General features: G+C 36.1%; 1 protein-coding gene across 2 annotated transcripts in view; it reads right to left on the bottom strand.

Annotated features, from left to right (window-relative positions):
- Nucleotides 1-7,798: 7,798 nt before the first annotated feature.
- The window catches only part of LOC133338360 (apoptosis-resistant E3 ubiquitin protein ligase 1-like), a 61,330-nt gene continuing 53,816 nt past the window's right edge, over nucleotides 7,799-15,312 (bottom strand). The window contains exons 2-9 of one of the 2 annotated variants that reach the window (XM_061546536.1): nucleotides 10,926-11,875; nucleotides 10,669-10,867; nucleotides 10,467-10,603; nucleotides 9,960-10,395; nucleotides 8,873-9,162; nucleotides 8,481-8,804; nucleotides 8,162-8,424; nucleotides 7,799-7,916 (exon numbers count right to left, since the gene is read on the bottom strand). In XM_061546536.1, coding sequence (XP_061402520.1) covers nucleotides 7,814-7,916; nucleotides 8,162-8,424; nucleotides 8,481-8,804; nucleotides 8,873-9,162; nucleotides 9,960-10,395; nucleotides 10,467-10,603; nucleotides 10,669-10,867; nucleotides 10,926-11,875 — 2,702 coding nt within the window. In that variant the 3' untranslated portion in view covers nucleotides 7,799-7,813. The remainder of the gene's footprint in view (nucleotides 7,917-8,161; nucleotides 8,425-8,480; nucleotides 8,805-8,872; nucleotides 9,163-9,959; nucleotides 10,396-10,466; nucleotides 10,604-10,668; nucleotides 10,868-10,925; nucleotides 11,876-15,312) is intronic. The other variant, XM_061546537.1, reaches the window with a different exon arrangement.

Raw genomic sequence — 15,312 nt, 5'->3', positions numbered from 1 at the left:
CAACAAGGAGAAAAATTTATATTCATTGATGAGTGTGGATTTAATCTTCACATACGAAGAACCCAAGCCCGTTCAAGACAAGGAACAAGAGCACACATTGTGTTGCCTACGGTCAGAGGTCGTAATGTCACTATAATTGCAGCAATAAACAACGCGGGAGTTGTACATCACACAATCGTTTCTAATTCCAGTGTCAATGCAGATAGATTTAAATTATTTATAGAAATTTTCTTTGAGAAAATCAATCCAGAGTTGGAAAATAACGCTCAAATACACAAACGACATGACATAAAAAATTTGATCGAATCCAAAAGATGCAACCTTAAATTCTTACCGCCTTATTCTCCAATGCTAAATCCAATCGAAAATGCATTTTCAAAAATAAAATTATGTGCAAGAGCTGAGCTGTGTGACGTTTCAATGGAACATAACATTGTTGATGTAATCGAGCGAAGTATTCAAAAGCTTACTCGGCAAGATTGTTCTAACTACTACTAGCTGCAAGTCGGGAACCCCTTCATTAAGATAAACAGTTACCTTATCATCAACAATTTATTAAGTCAAATATGTATTTCGTATTTAGGGCCGGGTATTCAATTCTTGTTCTTAAATATTTATTTATTAAAATGTCAAGAAATACCCCAGTTTGTATTACTATTTATTTAGTTTTATGTTAAGATATTAAATGAAATCACACCGAATTAAATAATATTTATGTTAATTACATAGCCATACAACTATATTTGTTAATATTCTTTGATTTAATTTTCAAATATTGGTTTAAAATTAGTGCAAATATTATATTTCCCTAGATAAGAATAAAGGTTTCATTTAATTTGGAAAAAGTTTCATTCTATTTGTAAAAGGTTTCATTTCAATTGGAAAAGGTTTCATTCTATTTGTAAAAGGTTTCATTTCAAGTGGAAAAGGTTTCATTTAATTTGGAAAAGGTTTCACTTAATTTGGAAAAGGTTTCATTTAATTTGGAAAAGGGTTCATTTAATTTGGAAAAGGGTTCATTTAATTTGTAAAAGGTTTAATTTAATGTGGAAATGCTATATAAGTCGACCAAGGCGATCGGCCGAGAATATCGCTGCGTACGAGCCTGTGTTGAGAGGTCCCCAAGAACATCCCAAAAACGCCGTTCTCAGCAGTTGGGCATGGCTCGGTCCACTTTACAACGGATTATTCGCATTGATTTGCATTTGTTTTTTGTCGACAGATCTAAAAATGAACATTGCTGACAGTTTTTTTTATAAAAAATCGAAATACCGAATTACAAAAACGTAACTTGGTAGGTAGAATAGGGTAAATATGGGGATGCATTAAAAGGGAAATTAAATAGTTCGGAAGTTTGCCGCCAGATGTAGCCGAACACATATTGTACCGTAGTGAAGACTCTTACCAAATGTGGTGAAATGTTAGTTCAAATCATATTATCGGGTGAGCAAAGACCCAAACCATAACTGCAAATATATCCATACATATTTACTATGATAATACTCCGGCGAAAGAAAATATGTGTGAATTCTCATATATTAGTTTTTTGTAATATTCTGGGTCGGCATTTTCTCTATTATCAACATAATATAAACTAGTAGTCTGCTATATAAACGTAATTAATCCACTTAGAACGGGTGTTGGTCGTAAAAAAATGTGCGTGCGCCACATTTACAAACATATTTTACGACTCGAACATACATGCTAATAAAAGCATTTCGTTTCTAGATCCTAAAATATTTTTTCAATGAAGTGAAAGTAAAAGTAAGCTTATGATAGGGTTATAGTATTCTGCGGAATATTGTTTATTATATTCAAAGTCTTATGGCTAATGAGGGTATAGTATTCTGCGGAATGTTCTTTATTATATTCAAAGTCTTATGGCTAATGATGGTATATACATTTTGCTACGGCAAAAATGTGCCTCATCGAAATATTGGGTTTTGATCCAATGTTTCTTTGGACCACATCAGTTTCACTGGCAAACACGCATTTTGCACATTGCTTTTAGACCCCATGTTTCTTTGGATCAAATCCGTTTCAGACAATTTGGAGTCGACTTACAAATGTCCGTCCGTCTGAGGTCTGACTGGTGCGCACGATAATTCCAAAAGGGAGTAACCGGTTTTATTGGAAGTTTGCAAATCGTACACATTTTACAATCCGGTTCACATGGATCGATCTACGAGTTATTACTAACTAGTGATCTAGTTAGTAATAACTCGTAGATGGCAGTGATCGGTAAGGGTCGTTTGTCGTTTACTAATACATTTACATATTCCAATGGGAGAAAATGTGAAGAAAGGAGAGAAAAAAACACCGCTCGGTGGTGTATACCCGGTCAGTATATACCCGAATGTAGACTTTTGGCCCAATAAGGAATTTAAAACTAATTTTGGTGGTTCAGCTTCCAGTATTTGGGGGAAAAGATCAGCGCCAGGTAGAAAAACTAAAAATGTGTAAGCTAAATCTAAATTAATTTCAACGTTGAAATAGGTGGTGGTGAAAACAATTTCCTATTAACACTACGTCTAACAAATGTTTTTGCTTCAAAAAAATTAGACGAGTTTTTGGTGGAAGACAACTTAAGGGAACAAACTTCTCTTGGTGCAGATTTGGATTTGAGTTTCTTACAACAGATACCTCGGATGAAGGATCAATAATGGCACGAGCAGTGTGTTGTGTTTTTCCATTATGAACTATGTTACCACTGCTGTTCCAAAGAGCACATTTCTGTCTTAACAGGTATCGGTGGATGAACACATTTTTTTCAAAGGCGGGTTCGACGATTTAGGAAAATAATTCATCTAGCTTCGCGAAACCGAAATGGATTAAAACCCTAAAATGAGGCTATTTTAATAATTTCCACTCTGTGTTAGGACCACAGAATATTAACGAAGTATTGAAGCATTGTACAGATAGCAGAGTAGTAGGTTAAAAATGGGGGCTCGTTAAAAAACACAATAAAATACTTTAAATGGTTGCCGCTGGATTTCGCTGTTCTAATTTTACCGTAGTGTAGACACACTCTTAATATGGTAAACTGAAGTGAACACCCTGTGATTGCTATCAAAGACACAAACCATTAAAGGCAATCATTAGAAACTACTTTTGCATATCCTTTTTTAAATCTTACATATTTTTAAAGAAGTCTATAGAATAATTCGTTCCACACAGCTGAAATAACATCCAAGATCGCGTAGTATTTAATAATTATAATTTAATACAAATTTTTATATACCTGCAATGTTATGTATTCAAAATAAATTCTAATACTTACTCTCTAAACCAGTTGAAATTAAAAAAGCGTTTTTTTTTCAAATTCTATTTTTTCGCATCTAGTTTATTTGATTTGGTTTTTTTCATTTCAATATTTTTTATTTACGTTTCATTATTCGGTTGTTTCTTATTTTAAAATTTCTCTATATTATCAATCAACAATATTCTTGTTTTCTTCTTTTCAATTTTTATTTCACTTATTCAGTTTAGATTTCGTTTGGTTTTTTTCTAGGGATTTGCAACCTTGTCATTATTTACTCATTTAATTACAAATACAAACAATGCAATTTGAATTAATTTTGAACAATTCATTGCTTTTATGTTTTCAAAATATTTTGTTGTAAATATTTTTTGTCAACTACTTTATGTCAACTGAAGATGAGTGATTTGGAAACCAGTAAATAAAAATCAAAATATAATTTCTGAAATATGTTTATCGATATGTGTGCGTGTGTCTGAAGATGTTTGTAAAATTGCTAATGCTATAAGCTTTTTATAACATAAATTTTCGTATTATCGAATATTGTTCAGGATTGCTTGGCATTATGGTTTTTATTCAAAGCTTTTTTGGAAATCTATGTAAAACGTAAGCCAGGGTTATTTCAACGCGTTTTTATTCAATTAAAAAATAATAAATATTGCAATATTAATTTCAATTTTAAATACTAAAATTTGAATTTAAATTCTAATTTTTTGTTTATTTCATTTTTTCAATTACAATATTTTATATATCAATTTCAAGAATTTAAATACATACATTAGAGATGATATCACAATATTTGCTGCTGATACGCTTTAGGGATGTTTTTTGCTACAATTTTTCGTTAGTTATTACTTTGTGTTTTTGTTTTTACCAAACTACATAAGTACTGTACAGGATGGCTATATAATATCTAAACCTACACCGCAACACTTCGAAAAAGGACTTTTAACACACTAATTGTCAAAATCGAAGTCTTCTTACTGTAAATGTCAATAGTGGCGCCCAACGAAATAGTGTTTTTATATATACCTACAATTTCTTTCAAGGAGATTTGCAATCCTCTGAAAATCAGAAAATTTCGGAGCTTGTGCGCTATGTTTATTCACAGATATAGGTAATTTTGCTACGTAATATCAAGTACAGGCTATTCGGTTCGGAAATCCTTAGAATATCCATCCAAATAATTTTCAAAATATCTAAAATCGAATAAAACCTATGCGGCTGGAATTTAAGATATTTAAAGGTAGCAGAGTAGTAGGCTAAATGTGGGTAATCCGCACAAAATCAATAAAAATAGTTCAAATGATTGCCGCAACAAAAGTGGTGAGGTATGGCAATGACCTTGTGATCGTTATCAAAGACACAAACCATGAGTATAACATTTAACAGCAAACATCAGAAAGTATTCATATATTACCTTTTAAAGCGTCCTCATATTTACCATACTTGCACTATTTATAGAAGTCACACATGGTTAGGCGGTTAATTACATCAAAATACCTGAAATGGCTTCTTTGTGTGGTGATTTTGTGGTATAATTTTCGCAGCAGATTAGTAGGTTGAAAATTTAGTAGGTAAGTTAGTAGGTCAAATGCTTGGCGCCAGATTTCGTAGTTTTTTTTTCGAAGTGTAGACACACACCAAAAAGTGGTGAAGTGCAGTAATTACCCTGTGATCGTTAACGAAGACACAAATGGTTTGTGTATAACGTATAACGGCAAATATATTATAATGAGTCCTCTCATTTACCCTGTACGACTGACTGAAATAATTGCCGATTTAATACAAGCCAAAGACTTTGTAGCGTTTTTTAAATAAAATAGAGATTTATACTTCAAAATGCCTTCTCTACGAGCAATTTTCAGACGAGCATATGCAAGCTCGTCTTCGAAGGCCCACACAGTCAATTCGTAACCTGTGAGGATATTCTTAACCTTTTTTCACAATATCCGATATTTTAATTATACAAAAGCTACACCAATCGACACTAGCCTTTGCACATTTGTGCTAAAAATATCAAACATTCCAATGGAAATGCCATATGACGCAAGACCACACTAAGTGTTGTCTATATATATCTAGTAGGTCAAATATTCTCCGAAAAGAACGCGTGTCCTTCTATGAGAAGATCATCTTACCTCAACGAAAAATACCCTTTTATTTCAATGTGAAGACCTGTTGGCATTCTATGAGTATACATTTAGTTCATTTAGATGACGGTCTCCTGTTCCATGGAAAGAAATTCACACCTTCTAGAAGATGTTCGTTAGCTTTTTTTAAGAGAATTTTTGCTTCTTCTTTTTCTTCTCTTCTTCTGACCTCCAAGAAAATTCGTAACCCTTAAGCTTGTCTTTGGGAGACCCATGTAATCTTCAACAATAACGTCTTTTGCTTTTCTAGAGAAAAAATCAGCACTTATGAGAAACCCTTCCGCTATTCGATGAACACACCTTGAGCTTCAGTCCTTCAGGTCTTCTATGAGCAAAACCTTTTGATGTTTAACAAATTGATGAGAAGGATACCTTCAGCTCTTCTATGAAAAGAAGACCTTCAACTCTTCGATGAGAAGAATACTTTCAGCTCTTCTATGAAAATAAGGCCTTCAGCTCTTCTATGAGAAGAAGACATTAGCTCTCCTATGAGAAGAAGACCTTCAGCTCTTCTATGGGATGAAGGCCTTCAGCTCTTCTATGAGACGAAGACCATCAGTTCTTTTATGAGACGAAGAACTTCAGCTCTACTATTAGAACTCTTCAACTCTTCGATGAGAAGAATACCTTCAACTCGTTCATGATAAGAAGGCCTTCAGCTCTTCTATGGGAAGAAGACCGTCCGACCTTCTATGAGAAGACCTTAAGTTTTTTCTCTGATAACAATTTCAGTTCTTCTATGAGAAGAAGACCTTCAGGTAATCAATGAGGGGACACCTTCAGCTCTTCTACGAGAAGGCCAGCTGGTTTTCTATTAGCTGACGTTCTACTGTTTTATAACAAGACATTCTGTTCTTCGGTAAGAAGTTCCTAAATAAGTTAACGGAGAAAATAATCTCCTAAGATTATGTTTTCTGCTTTCAATGAGGAGACTTTCTGGTCTTCTATGATAAGACCTTCAGCTATTAGTTAGCTAAGTACTTTACTTTGTTACAAGATACAATTGGGTATAAACGGGTTTTCTGTATTAATAGCTTCTGGGGAGAATATTCCCAACAAAAAACTAAGGGAACTATCCTGATTGCTTATATTGAAAAAAGTAGGAACTAGGAAAATTCAAAAATTTACCTATTTTGAAGCAAAGAGTCCGATAAGTTGGAGTGTGGCTACAATCCATTTACAGACTTGGAAGGAAATTTTCTTGAATAAACAATTCTGAGGGAGGCCGTGAACTTTGCAATTAACCTTCAAGAAGATATGCATATATAATTTTTATCCATTTAGAAGCCAAAATTACAGAAACATAGATTGGGAAATGCGGATTAATTTTCAAAAAGTGTGTATTCTTTGGATGAATGATTAGTAGTGTTATCATGGTGATTCATTAAATATCAATAAAATTAGTTATGATGATTGCCGTTAGAACCCGTTTAACATGTCTTTGCAATAGTACAGATACGCACCAAATGTATTGAAGTGTAGTTACGGCCCTTTGATCGTCAGTAATGGCACAAACCATTAGTTCATCTAGAGGACAACATCTGTATTACATTAAGATTATGTTTTCAAATTTATGGTATACATATAGAGTGATACGATTAATAAAATAAAATAAGGATGATACGGTGGAGAGTTGCTATAATTACGGTGCCATCCTGGAAGGACATTAGCAGGCTGGCGATATTTAAGCGTCTGCTATAATGGTCGCCCAATATCCCCGATCGAAGTCAGTGGTGTAGGTCATTTTGGATATCAACAAAACACTACTAGTATAAGATTTTAGTTATGAATGATTTTTTTTCTTCTACTTATTGCTTAATTTTTTTCTTTGGTTTTTTTGTTCGTCACTTTTTGATATTATTGCTGATGAAATGTTACGATTTTGTGGATTTCATGAGCATTATTCCGCAGTAGTACAACAGCAAAAATAAATCACGTTCTCTTATTCAGAAAGATATACAATACAAACATACGTATTTCAAAAATATGACATTTGAAATAGTGGGGAGGGTGTGTAAATGTAAGGAATTCGGAATTAGTTGAAATCTACCGTTTTTAGAAAAGGTAAAGGTAGTCAGAACCCACAGAACTTTTGAAGAAAATTTCCAAAATTATGAGTTCAACACTTTCTCTATCAATTGGAAACCATGGTATCCGCATTTTCTTATACATAATTTATATCCACTTTTAAATATTTTCTTAAATAAAAACCGGTATTGAATTCCTTACATTAACTCCACCTCGTATCAAATGCCTCGTCTTTTTTCTACTACAACTACATTTAACTAACTTATTATTAAGGAACACACTTTTTCATATACAAATTACTAATTTTTTCATGTGGCATACATTTTCCATTCTGTGGCTTTCTCTCTGAGGATTCCAAAAATTCCATTTTTATTTAGACCATGCCAAAACCTTCGGTACCCTCACTAATGGCCAATAGTAAAGCCTTTTCAAATTGTTCATAGCTTTCGTAGTCGGGTAAGCAGAGTTGATTGAAACTGTAAAAATAAAAAGAAGAAGAAGAGATAATTTAATAAAAACAGTAAGGAAAAGTGTCAAAGTGGGACGGGACCGACTATAAAATACCCCACACCATTTAGGGTATGGACCATAGGCGTGTTTTTTTAATTATTTTTTAGAACATAGCCATAAGCGTAGATTTTTTTTAAATCATTTTTTAAATCATTCATTAGTCCAGGGTATCAAAAACATTCTCTAAATTTTATACCCTTCAAGTACTCACCACGTATGAGCTGTTGGTAAATTACCAAATGTCGGAGCCGCTGTAATCTGAAATTGAGGATTAAGCTCTTGAAACCCACCGGGTGGCAGTTGGGAACAGCCCGTGGTAAATTGCAGTAAACGGGCCATTTCCGTTTGACTAAAATTGCTAATGCCGGCCCAAAACCAGGCCAAGACACGACGGAACTCCGATGAGTTGCCATTCGCTATGTGATGAGCCTTGAAATCGGCAATGGAATATTCGCCGGTACCGCACATAAGAAGCTAGGAAGAGATTTTAAATTAAATAGACTTTCTCTTGCCCGATGTGTAAGCCTTACCTCCAATTCATTTTCATCGAAAATACTTAACAAATTATCCGGTATAATACCGTTGAGACCCTTCAGGAAACTATCCACTTCGTCCTTAACACTATTACATAGCCTTTGCTGGGCCAACGCATCTAAATATTGATTTTTTGTGGCATTTGTAACCCGCACCTTCGAACCATTCGGTACCAACTCAATTGTTTTGCTTAGCTGGCCACTGGCATCATAGATATCCTCAACGAAATATAATTCCAACGAGTCACTTGCATCCAAATCTGTATCCAAAATATATTTAATTTTTGATAAATACAAATCCGGGTCATCTTGTTCGAAGTACTAAAAATAAAATTTACAAAATTGTGTTAATAACAGTTTTAAATTTCAAAAATTGGTTCGGAACTTACCTTATAGTGAACTCTTAAACCTATTAACTGGGCAAGGAAAGATCGGGTAAATCTGGCCCTCACCAATTGCCGATATGTACCACCCAAGGCACTTTCATATAAACATTTGCCGACAATTTTTCCGGCAAATTCAAAATGTTTTAATTTCAAGTGGGGTGGCCGGTGAGGATTTGGATGGACCAAGGCCTGTCGTTTATCGTGGAAGGTACAGAACAGGCCACCACGTGGATCAAACAAGGCACTGCAAATAAGTTCAAACCATTCACGGCGTAACCCACCCCAATCGATACCTGGAAGAGAAAATGGTTCAGGCGTGGATTTATTAAAAATTAATTTTCAAGGCATAGCCTAAGGCGTAGATTTATTAAAAATTCATTTTCAAGGCATAGCCTAAGGCGTAGATTTATTAAAAATTCATTTTCAAGGCATAGCCTAAGGCGTAGATTTATTAAAAATTCATTTTCAAGGTAAAGCCTAAGGCGTAGATTTTTTAAAAATTCATCTTCAAGGCATAGCCTAAGGCGTGGATTTATTAAAAAATCATTTTCAAGGCATAGCCTAAGGCGTAGATTTTTTAAAAATTCATTTTCAAGGCATAGCCTAAGACGTAGATTTTTTAAAAATTCATTTTCAAGGCATAGCCTAAGGCGTAGATTTTTTTCAAGGCATAGCCTAAGGCGTAGATTTTTTTCAAGGCATAGCCTAAGGCGTAGATTTTTTAAAACTTCATTTTCAAGGCATAACCTAAGGCGTAGATTTTTTTCAAGGCATAGCCTACGGCGTAGATTTTTTAAAAATTCATTTTCAAGGCATAGCCTAAGGCGTAGATTTTTTAAAAATTCATTTTCAAGGCATAGCCTAAGGCGTAGATTTTTTAAAAATTCATTTTCAAGGCATAGCCTAAGGCGTAGATTTTTTAAAAATTCATTTTCAAGGCATAGCCTAAGGCGTAGATTTTTTAAAAATTCATTTTCAAGGCATAGCCTAAGGCGTAGATTTTTTAAAAATTCATTTTCAAGGCATAACCAAGCACATGCTATTTACATATGACTTCTAAGAAGGTATATTGTGTTTTTCTCGAACTTACCTTGCTCCCCCTGAAAGGTAACCTCAAAATTACCACACCAATCGGAAACCGAAAAATGCTTCGTAGCCTTCATGCTACTCTCCAGGATTTTATCTCGCTGCACCTTCAACGACAACTTCTCATGATAATAATTTGCATGGAATTTCCGAACCTCATGATAAAAGAAATCCTGTTTATCCTTAAAGGTTTCCGAACCTCCGATATTCTTCAGTAAAAAATGTGTAAACGTGGCCGCAATAATATTACGATCCCTAGAGGCCAATTCAATTTTCGGCTGGGCGCCATCATCGATTATGAAAATCGGTCCATGGACATGAGTCGGCAGTTGTGGCAAAAAATGGAACTTTGTCGAGGGACACAATCGAAATGTGGCAATCCGTTTGGGTATAAATTTCAAGATCATCTCTTTGATCGTGACCTGAAATATTAAAGAATTCTTGATCAATGAAATTTCGAAGTAAAAATCGAGGATTATTATTAGGGGGGGCAGGCTCCCCAACAACTCACTTGTTTCGGACCCACCGAACAGAGAACTTTACGTGGCTTAGATTTGGCCGCACCAAATATACTGAGGAGGCGGGCCTCATAGCAAATGTTGTGCTTGCGTGAAGCGATATTTTTATGCACCAATGTGGTGTCGCTGCCTGGAAAGAGAAAGGGGGAGGACATTAGAATCCGTGGAAGATCTATATTCAATTGAGGGACTCACTGCTTAAAACTATAATATCAAAGTCCCCATTGGGTAACTTTTGGTCTAGATAACTTATAACGGCACGTAGACATATGGGTTCGGGAAACAAAGCGGTAACGGCAACTCGAGCATTTACCCTATCATAGGTGAAGGCAATGGCATTTCGCAACTTCTCCAAGGGTTGGCCATTTAGGTCATAGGTTTCCACGTGGTAGCCCTTAAAAAATTAAAATTTTATAACCACAAATTTTTGGGGGCATTTCAGAATATCTTACTTTAACCGGATCCACACCCTGATCAAATTGGCAAGCATTGCCGAACTCATCTCTCGGTTCGATGTGCAATAAGGTCGGCGATCCGGCACAACAAATAACCGTACTTGCCGGTCTTATAAATCTCGAACGCCTGGCATCTATGGGACCCGGTATAAAGGTCTTTGTAAATGGCGATCCGGCAATATGGCTGGAACCAATCATCACCGATATTTTATACTGCCCTGCTGTGCGCACTGTAAATTTCACCTTTGCAATATTGGCATTATTTGGATCCGTCGGGGAACCCAATTCACTGATTGTTACCATTTTGCGGGTACCTTCGGTAACTTCAACAAAAAATTGATCTGTATCACAGATGGGATAAGGCTGGCCGTTGCGTTGATAGAACCGCACAACAAAGCACATAGTGCCACCCACCACCGCCGGATCTTTCCAATCCCATTGGACTTTACAATTTGCCGGAAGTAGATATTTTCCCGTTACGTATTGCAGTAAGGAGTGGCGAGCCTCTGGGGCCAAGGATGGTTGGGTCATGGCAGCCAAAGTGACCAGGCCGGCCACAGAGACGGAGACCACCAGCATACCACCCCATGTCCAGGCATCTTGATGTTGACTGGATTTAACAACGGTGGACCACAACTGGGCCTTCAGTGCATCCAACTGGGCCTTCGATGTGGGTAGATTTTGTCTGGCTTGTGACCATACCTGCCAATCTTTTCCCAAAATTTTACTGGCCCGTGAATCTTCGAGCCAATAGACATCTTCGAGGGAGGCAACCTCGACATTGAGGAGACGTTGATAGTGATGCTGCAGCCGATGATCCTTCAGCCATTCTCGGAGAATGAGTTTTTGTTGCAAATGCATAGCGGCACGTTGCAGTCGCTGTTCATCACCGGGTGGCAGCTCGGGTAGGCGGTCGGGATCGCCACAACTTGATAAGGAGGAAATGCCTGGAATAAAAAAAAAAGAAAAACAAGGAAGGATTAGTGCCTTGAAAAAATAATGTTTTAAAAAATCCATGCCGAAGGATATGCCTTGAAAAAATAATGTTTTAAAAAATCCATGCCGAAGGATATGCCTTGAAAAAATAATGTTTTAAAAAATCCACGCCTAAGGCTATGCCTTGAAAAAATAATGTTTAAAAAATCCACACCTACGCCTAAGGCTATGCCTCGAAAAAATAATGTTTAAAAAAACCACGCCTAAGGCTTTGCCTTGAAAAAATAATGATTAAAAAATCCACGCCTAATGCTATGCCTTGAAAAAATAATAAAAAGGAAGGATTAGTGACAAAATTGCAAACAGTGGATAGACAAATTATCCATGCGGAAATCCATTTAAAAAATCCACGCCTAAGGCTATGCCTTGAAAAAATAATGTTTAAAAAATCCACGCCTAAGGCTATGCCTTGAAAAACTAATGTTTAAAAAATCCACGCCTAAGGATATGCCTTAAAAAAATAATGTTTAAAAAATCCACGCCTAAGGCTATGCCTTGAAAAAATAATGTTTAAAAAATCCACGCCTAAGGCTATGCCTTGAAAAAATAATGTTTAAAAAATCCACGCCTAAGGCTATGCCTTGAAAAAATAATGTTTAAAAAATCCACGCCTAAGGCTATGCCTTGAAAAAATTTCAGAAATCCTCGCCGAAGGCTATGCCTTAAAACAATTTTAGAAATCCACGCCTAAGGCTATGCCTTAAAAAATTAGAAATCCACGCCGAAGCCTATGCCTTGGGCGAAATCATTTTGAAAAACAATTTCTATCCATGTGGTAAACAATTTTCCTGCCACTTCCCCTCCAGCCCCCTAAATTTATTCAATAAATGTGATTACATCGTTTCATTGCGATAAGTGCCCTGATTTGGTTTGGTTCACATTAAGATAATCTCACTTTTAATCAGCACTTAATAGACCTAATTACATCTACCCCTACCTACCCCTCATCTAATTTTCTTGATTTAATAATCGCCACCATGTAAAATATTTTCAATTTTGGTACCAAAGGAAAAAGTAAAACAATGTGCGGCACCCCCCTCACTCAATAGCTGTTGCCTGAGAGTGTTGCCTGAGAACACTCAGTCTACTTTTAGAAGTAAAGAAGCAGGTGGTGTAGGATATTTTTGTCGTTTTCGTTCACTTAATAACTTTAGTGTGTTTAGTGTGTCTTTGCTCCTTCTTCTTCCCTTCCATCCCGCCAAAATTATTTGGTAAATTATTTCTTAATAATTCCAACTCCCGAGAACTCCTATCCAACGGAATTTTATATTTCTTCTACTTATTTTCTTACAAGCACCGAAGTTAGCTATTTTCAAGAATGGTATTTGTCATAACGTCTGCCCTTTACTCAGACACACACACACACACACACACACATAACCTAACTATTTTCTCCCCAGCCCATTTTTGCCTCTGTAAATGGCTTGTAATCGCTTAAAAGCATATTACTGTTTTGTTAGCCTCCTCATGCCTCCTTCACAATCTATTAAGCCAGTCCGCTAACTGGCTCGTCGTTGTAGAACAACTGTCAATCAATTAAATGTAATTTTAGTAAATTTTTATGAAAAAGGCGTGAAATATTTCATTCGAATTGAAAATAATTTTTCTTGTGTGAATGTCACGAAAAAAAAACAGGTAAATGAAATGTCACTCAAAGCAGAAAGGACATATTTCCATATAAGAGATGAGGGAAAAAATCCTTGATGAAAATGAGAGAAAGAAACATTATCCGGCGGATTACTGGGAAGGCTCAGAAGTTATACGTTATATATACATATTCACCCAGATGGATATCCTTTCGTAAAGTAGTCATACTGAAATAAACAATAACTATCCTTAAATGAGAGTTGTGGTTTCCGGACCAACCCCTTCTATGCATTAAATTTATTTACAAACATCAAGGATGCATATAGTCCATTGGTGCAGATGGAGAAACATCCTTGGAAAATTTTTCAAAAAAGCGTAAAGTTGATTCAGATAAATATGACATTGAAGACGTATGTGGGTAGAAGTGCGGTACTGAACATTGGTCGCAAACTGAAGAATAAGAACTTACCCCAAAGAAATCCAGGGGAAAGTATTTATACTCTACACAACAATGTTATCAGGTTGTTATAACTCTGTGCATTCCCAAGAGTTTGTAATGCCGCGAAATATTGGTCCTTGACCCACCTTTAAGTATACCGATTATATCTCGACTAGCTGAGTCGATCTAGACACGAGTGTCCGTCCGTCCTCCTGTCCATTATAAATTGTAAACCCGATACAGGCCACAGGGAACAACTGTAGTTTAGTAAAAACGATCAGATTTTTCTGAATTTTTTTCCAGAGGTAGGTATTTTTACCCTAATTATGGGTTTTTTTTTCTTGGAGGTCGTACCCGGTTACCGGGTAATTTGACCAGAAGTTCGGGTACGCGTACCCGGTTATATCCGGTTCTACGAATCCGGTTAATATAAAATGGGTATCAGTTTAAAGCTTATAAAAAGACCTTTCCATTTAGAGGTGATATGATGGGCTTATCTCAAACCGGAGATACAGTCAAAAAACTGGGTTTTGGACCTCGATTTTTTTGAAAAACTCCCTAAAAGTCGAACTTGGATCCTCTCCAATCCGGACTAAATTGATAGACTACAATGTCCTTGCCCTTTCCAAAACGGTGCGACATGCGTCTATATCAGTTGTGGATCAAAAGGTATGAGCCTCAGAACCCTATAAAAACAAGGGAATTCTTTCTACAAGGCATAGTCTCCTTTTAAATAGAATGGTTTTTTGGGTGGGTTTTAAGACTTAAGACTTTCACCTTTCACACCGGCTACGCGACAGAAACTCCTGGGGATTTAAGACTTTCTCCCAGATACCAACAGCGGCTACGCGACAGAATCTACTGTTAAATGAATAGTTTTTTTTTTTGTGGCCGGTCTTTGGCCGTGGATTTAAGACTTTCTCCTGTTGACAGATACATACACCGTCTACGCGACAGAATCTCCTTTTAAATAGAATAGTTTTATGGATGGCCGGCCTTCGACCGGACATTTAAGACTTTCTCCTGTGGACAGACACCAACACCGGCTACGAGACAGAATTTCCTTTTTTTGTAGGATTCTAAGGCCCATATTCACAACAGATATAGCCACATATCACACCATTTTGGAAACGACAAATTGTATTCTATCATTTTAGTCAGGATTGGACCCAAGTTCGACTTTCAAAGAGTTTTTAAAAAAATCTGGGTCCAAAACCCAGTTTTTCGACTACGTATTCAGATATTGTTTAGTAACCCATTGCTACACTAGAGGGCGGAAATATAGCGCTGATCGCTTGGAAATTTTTGTTTGTTTTCGAGTCGATCTATAGGCCACAATTATATGCCGAACATCACGACACA

The sequence above is a fragment of the Musca vetustissima genome, unplaced genomic scaffold, assembly GCF_032173495.1.
Source record: "Musca vetustissima isolate MV318-11 ecotype Yass unplaced genomic scaffold, APGP_CSIRO_Mvet_v1 utg14244, whole genome shotgun sequence".
In the NCBI taxonomy this organism is placed as follows: Eukaryota; Metazoa; Arthropoda; class Insecta; order Diptera; family Muscidae; genus Musca; species Musca vetustissima.
This window is presented reverse-complemented; position numbering and strand designations above follow the sequence as displayed.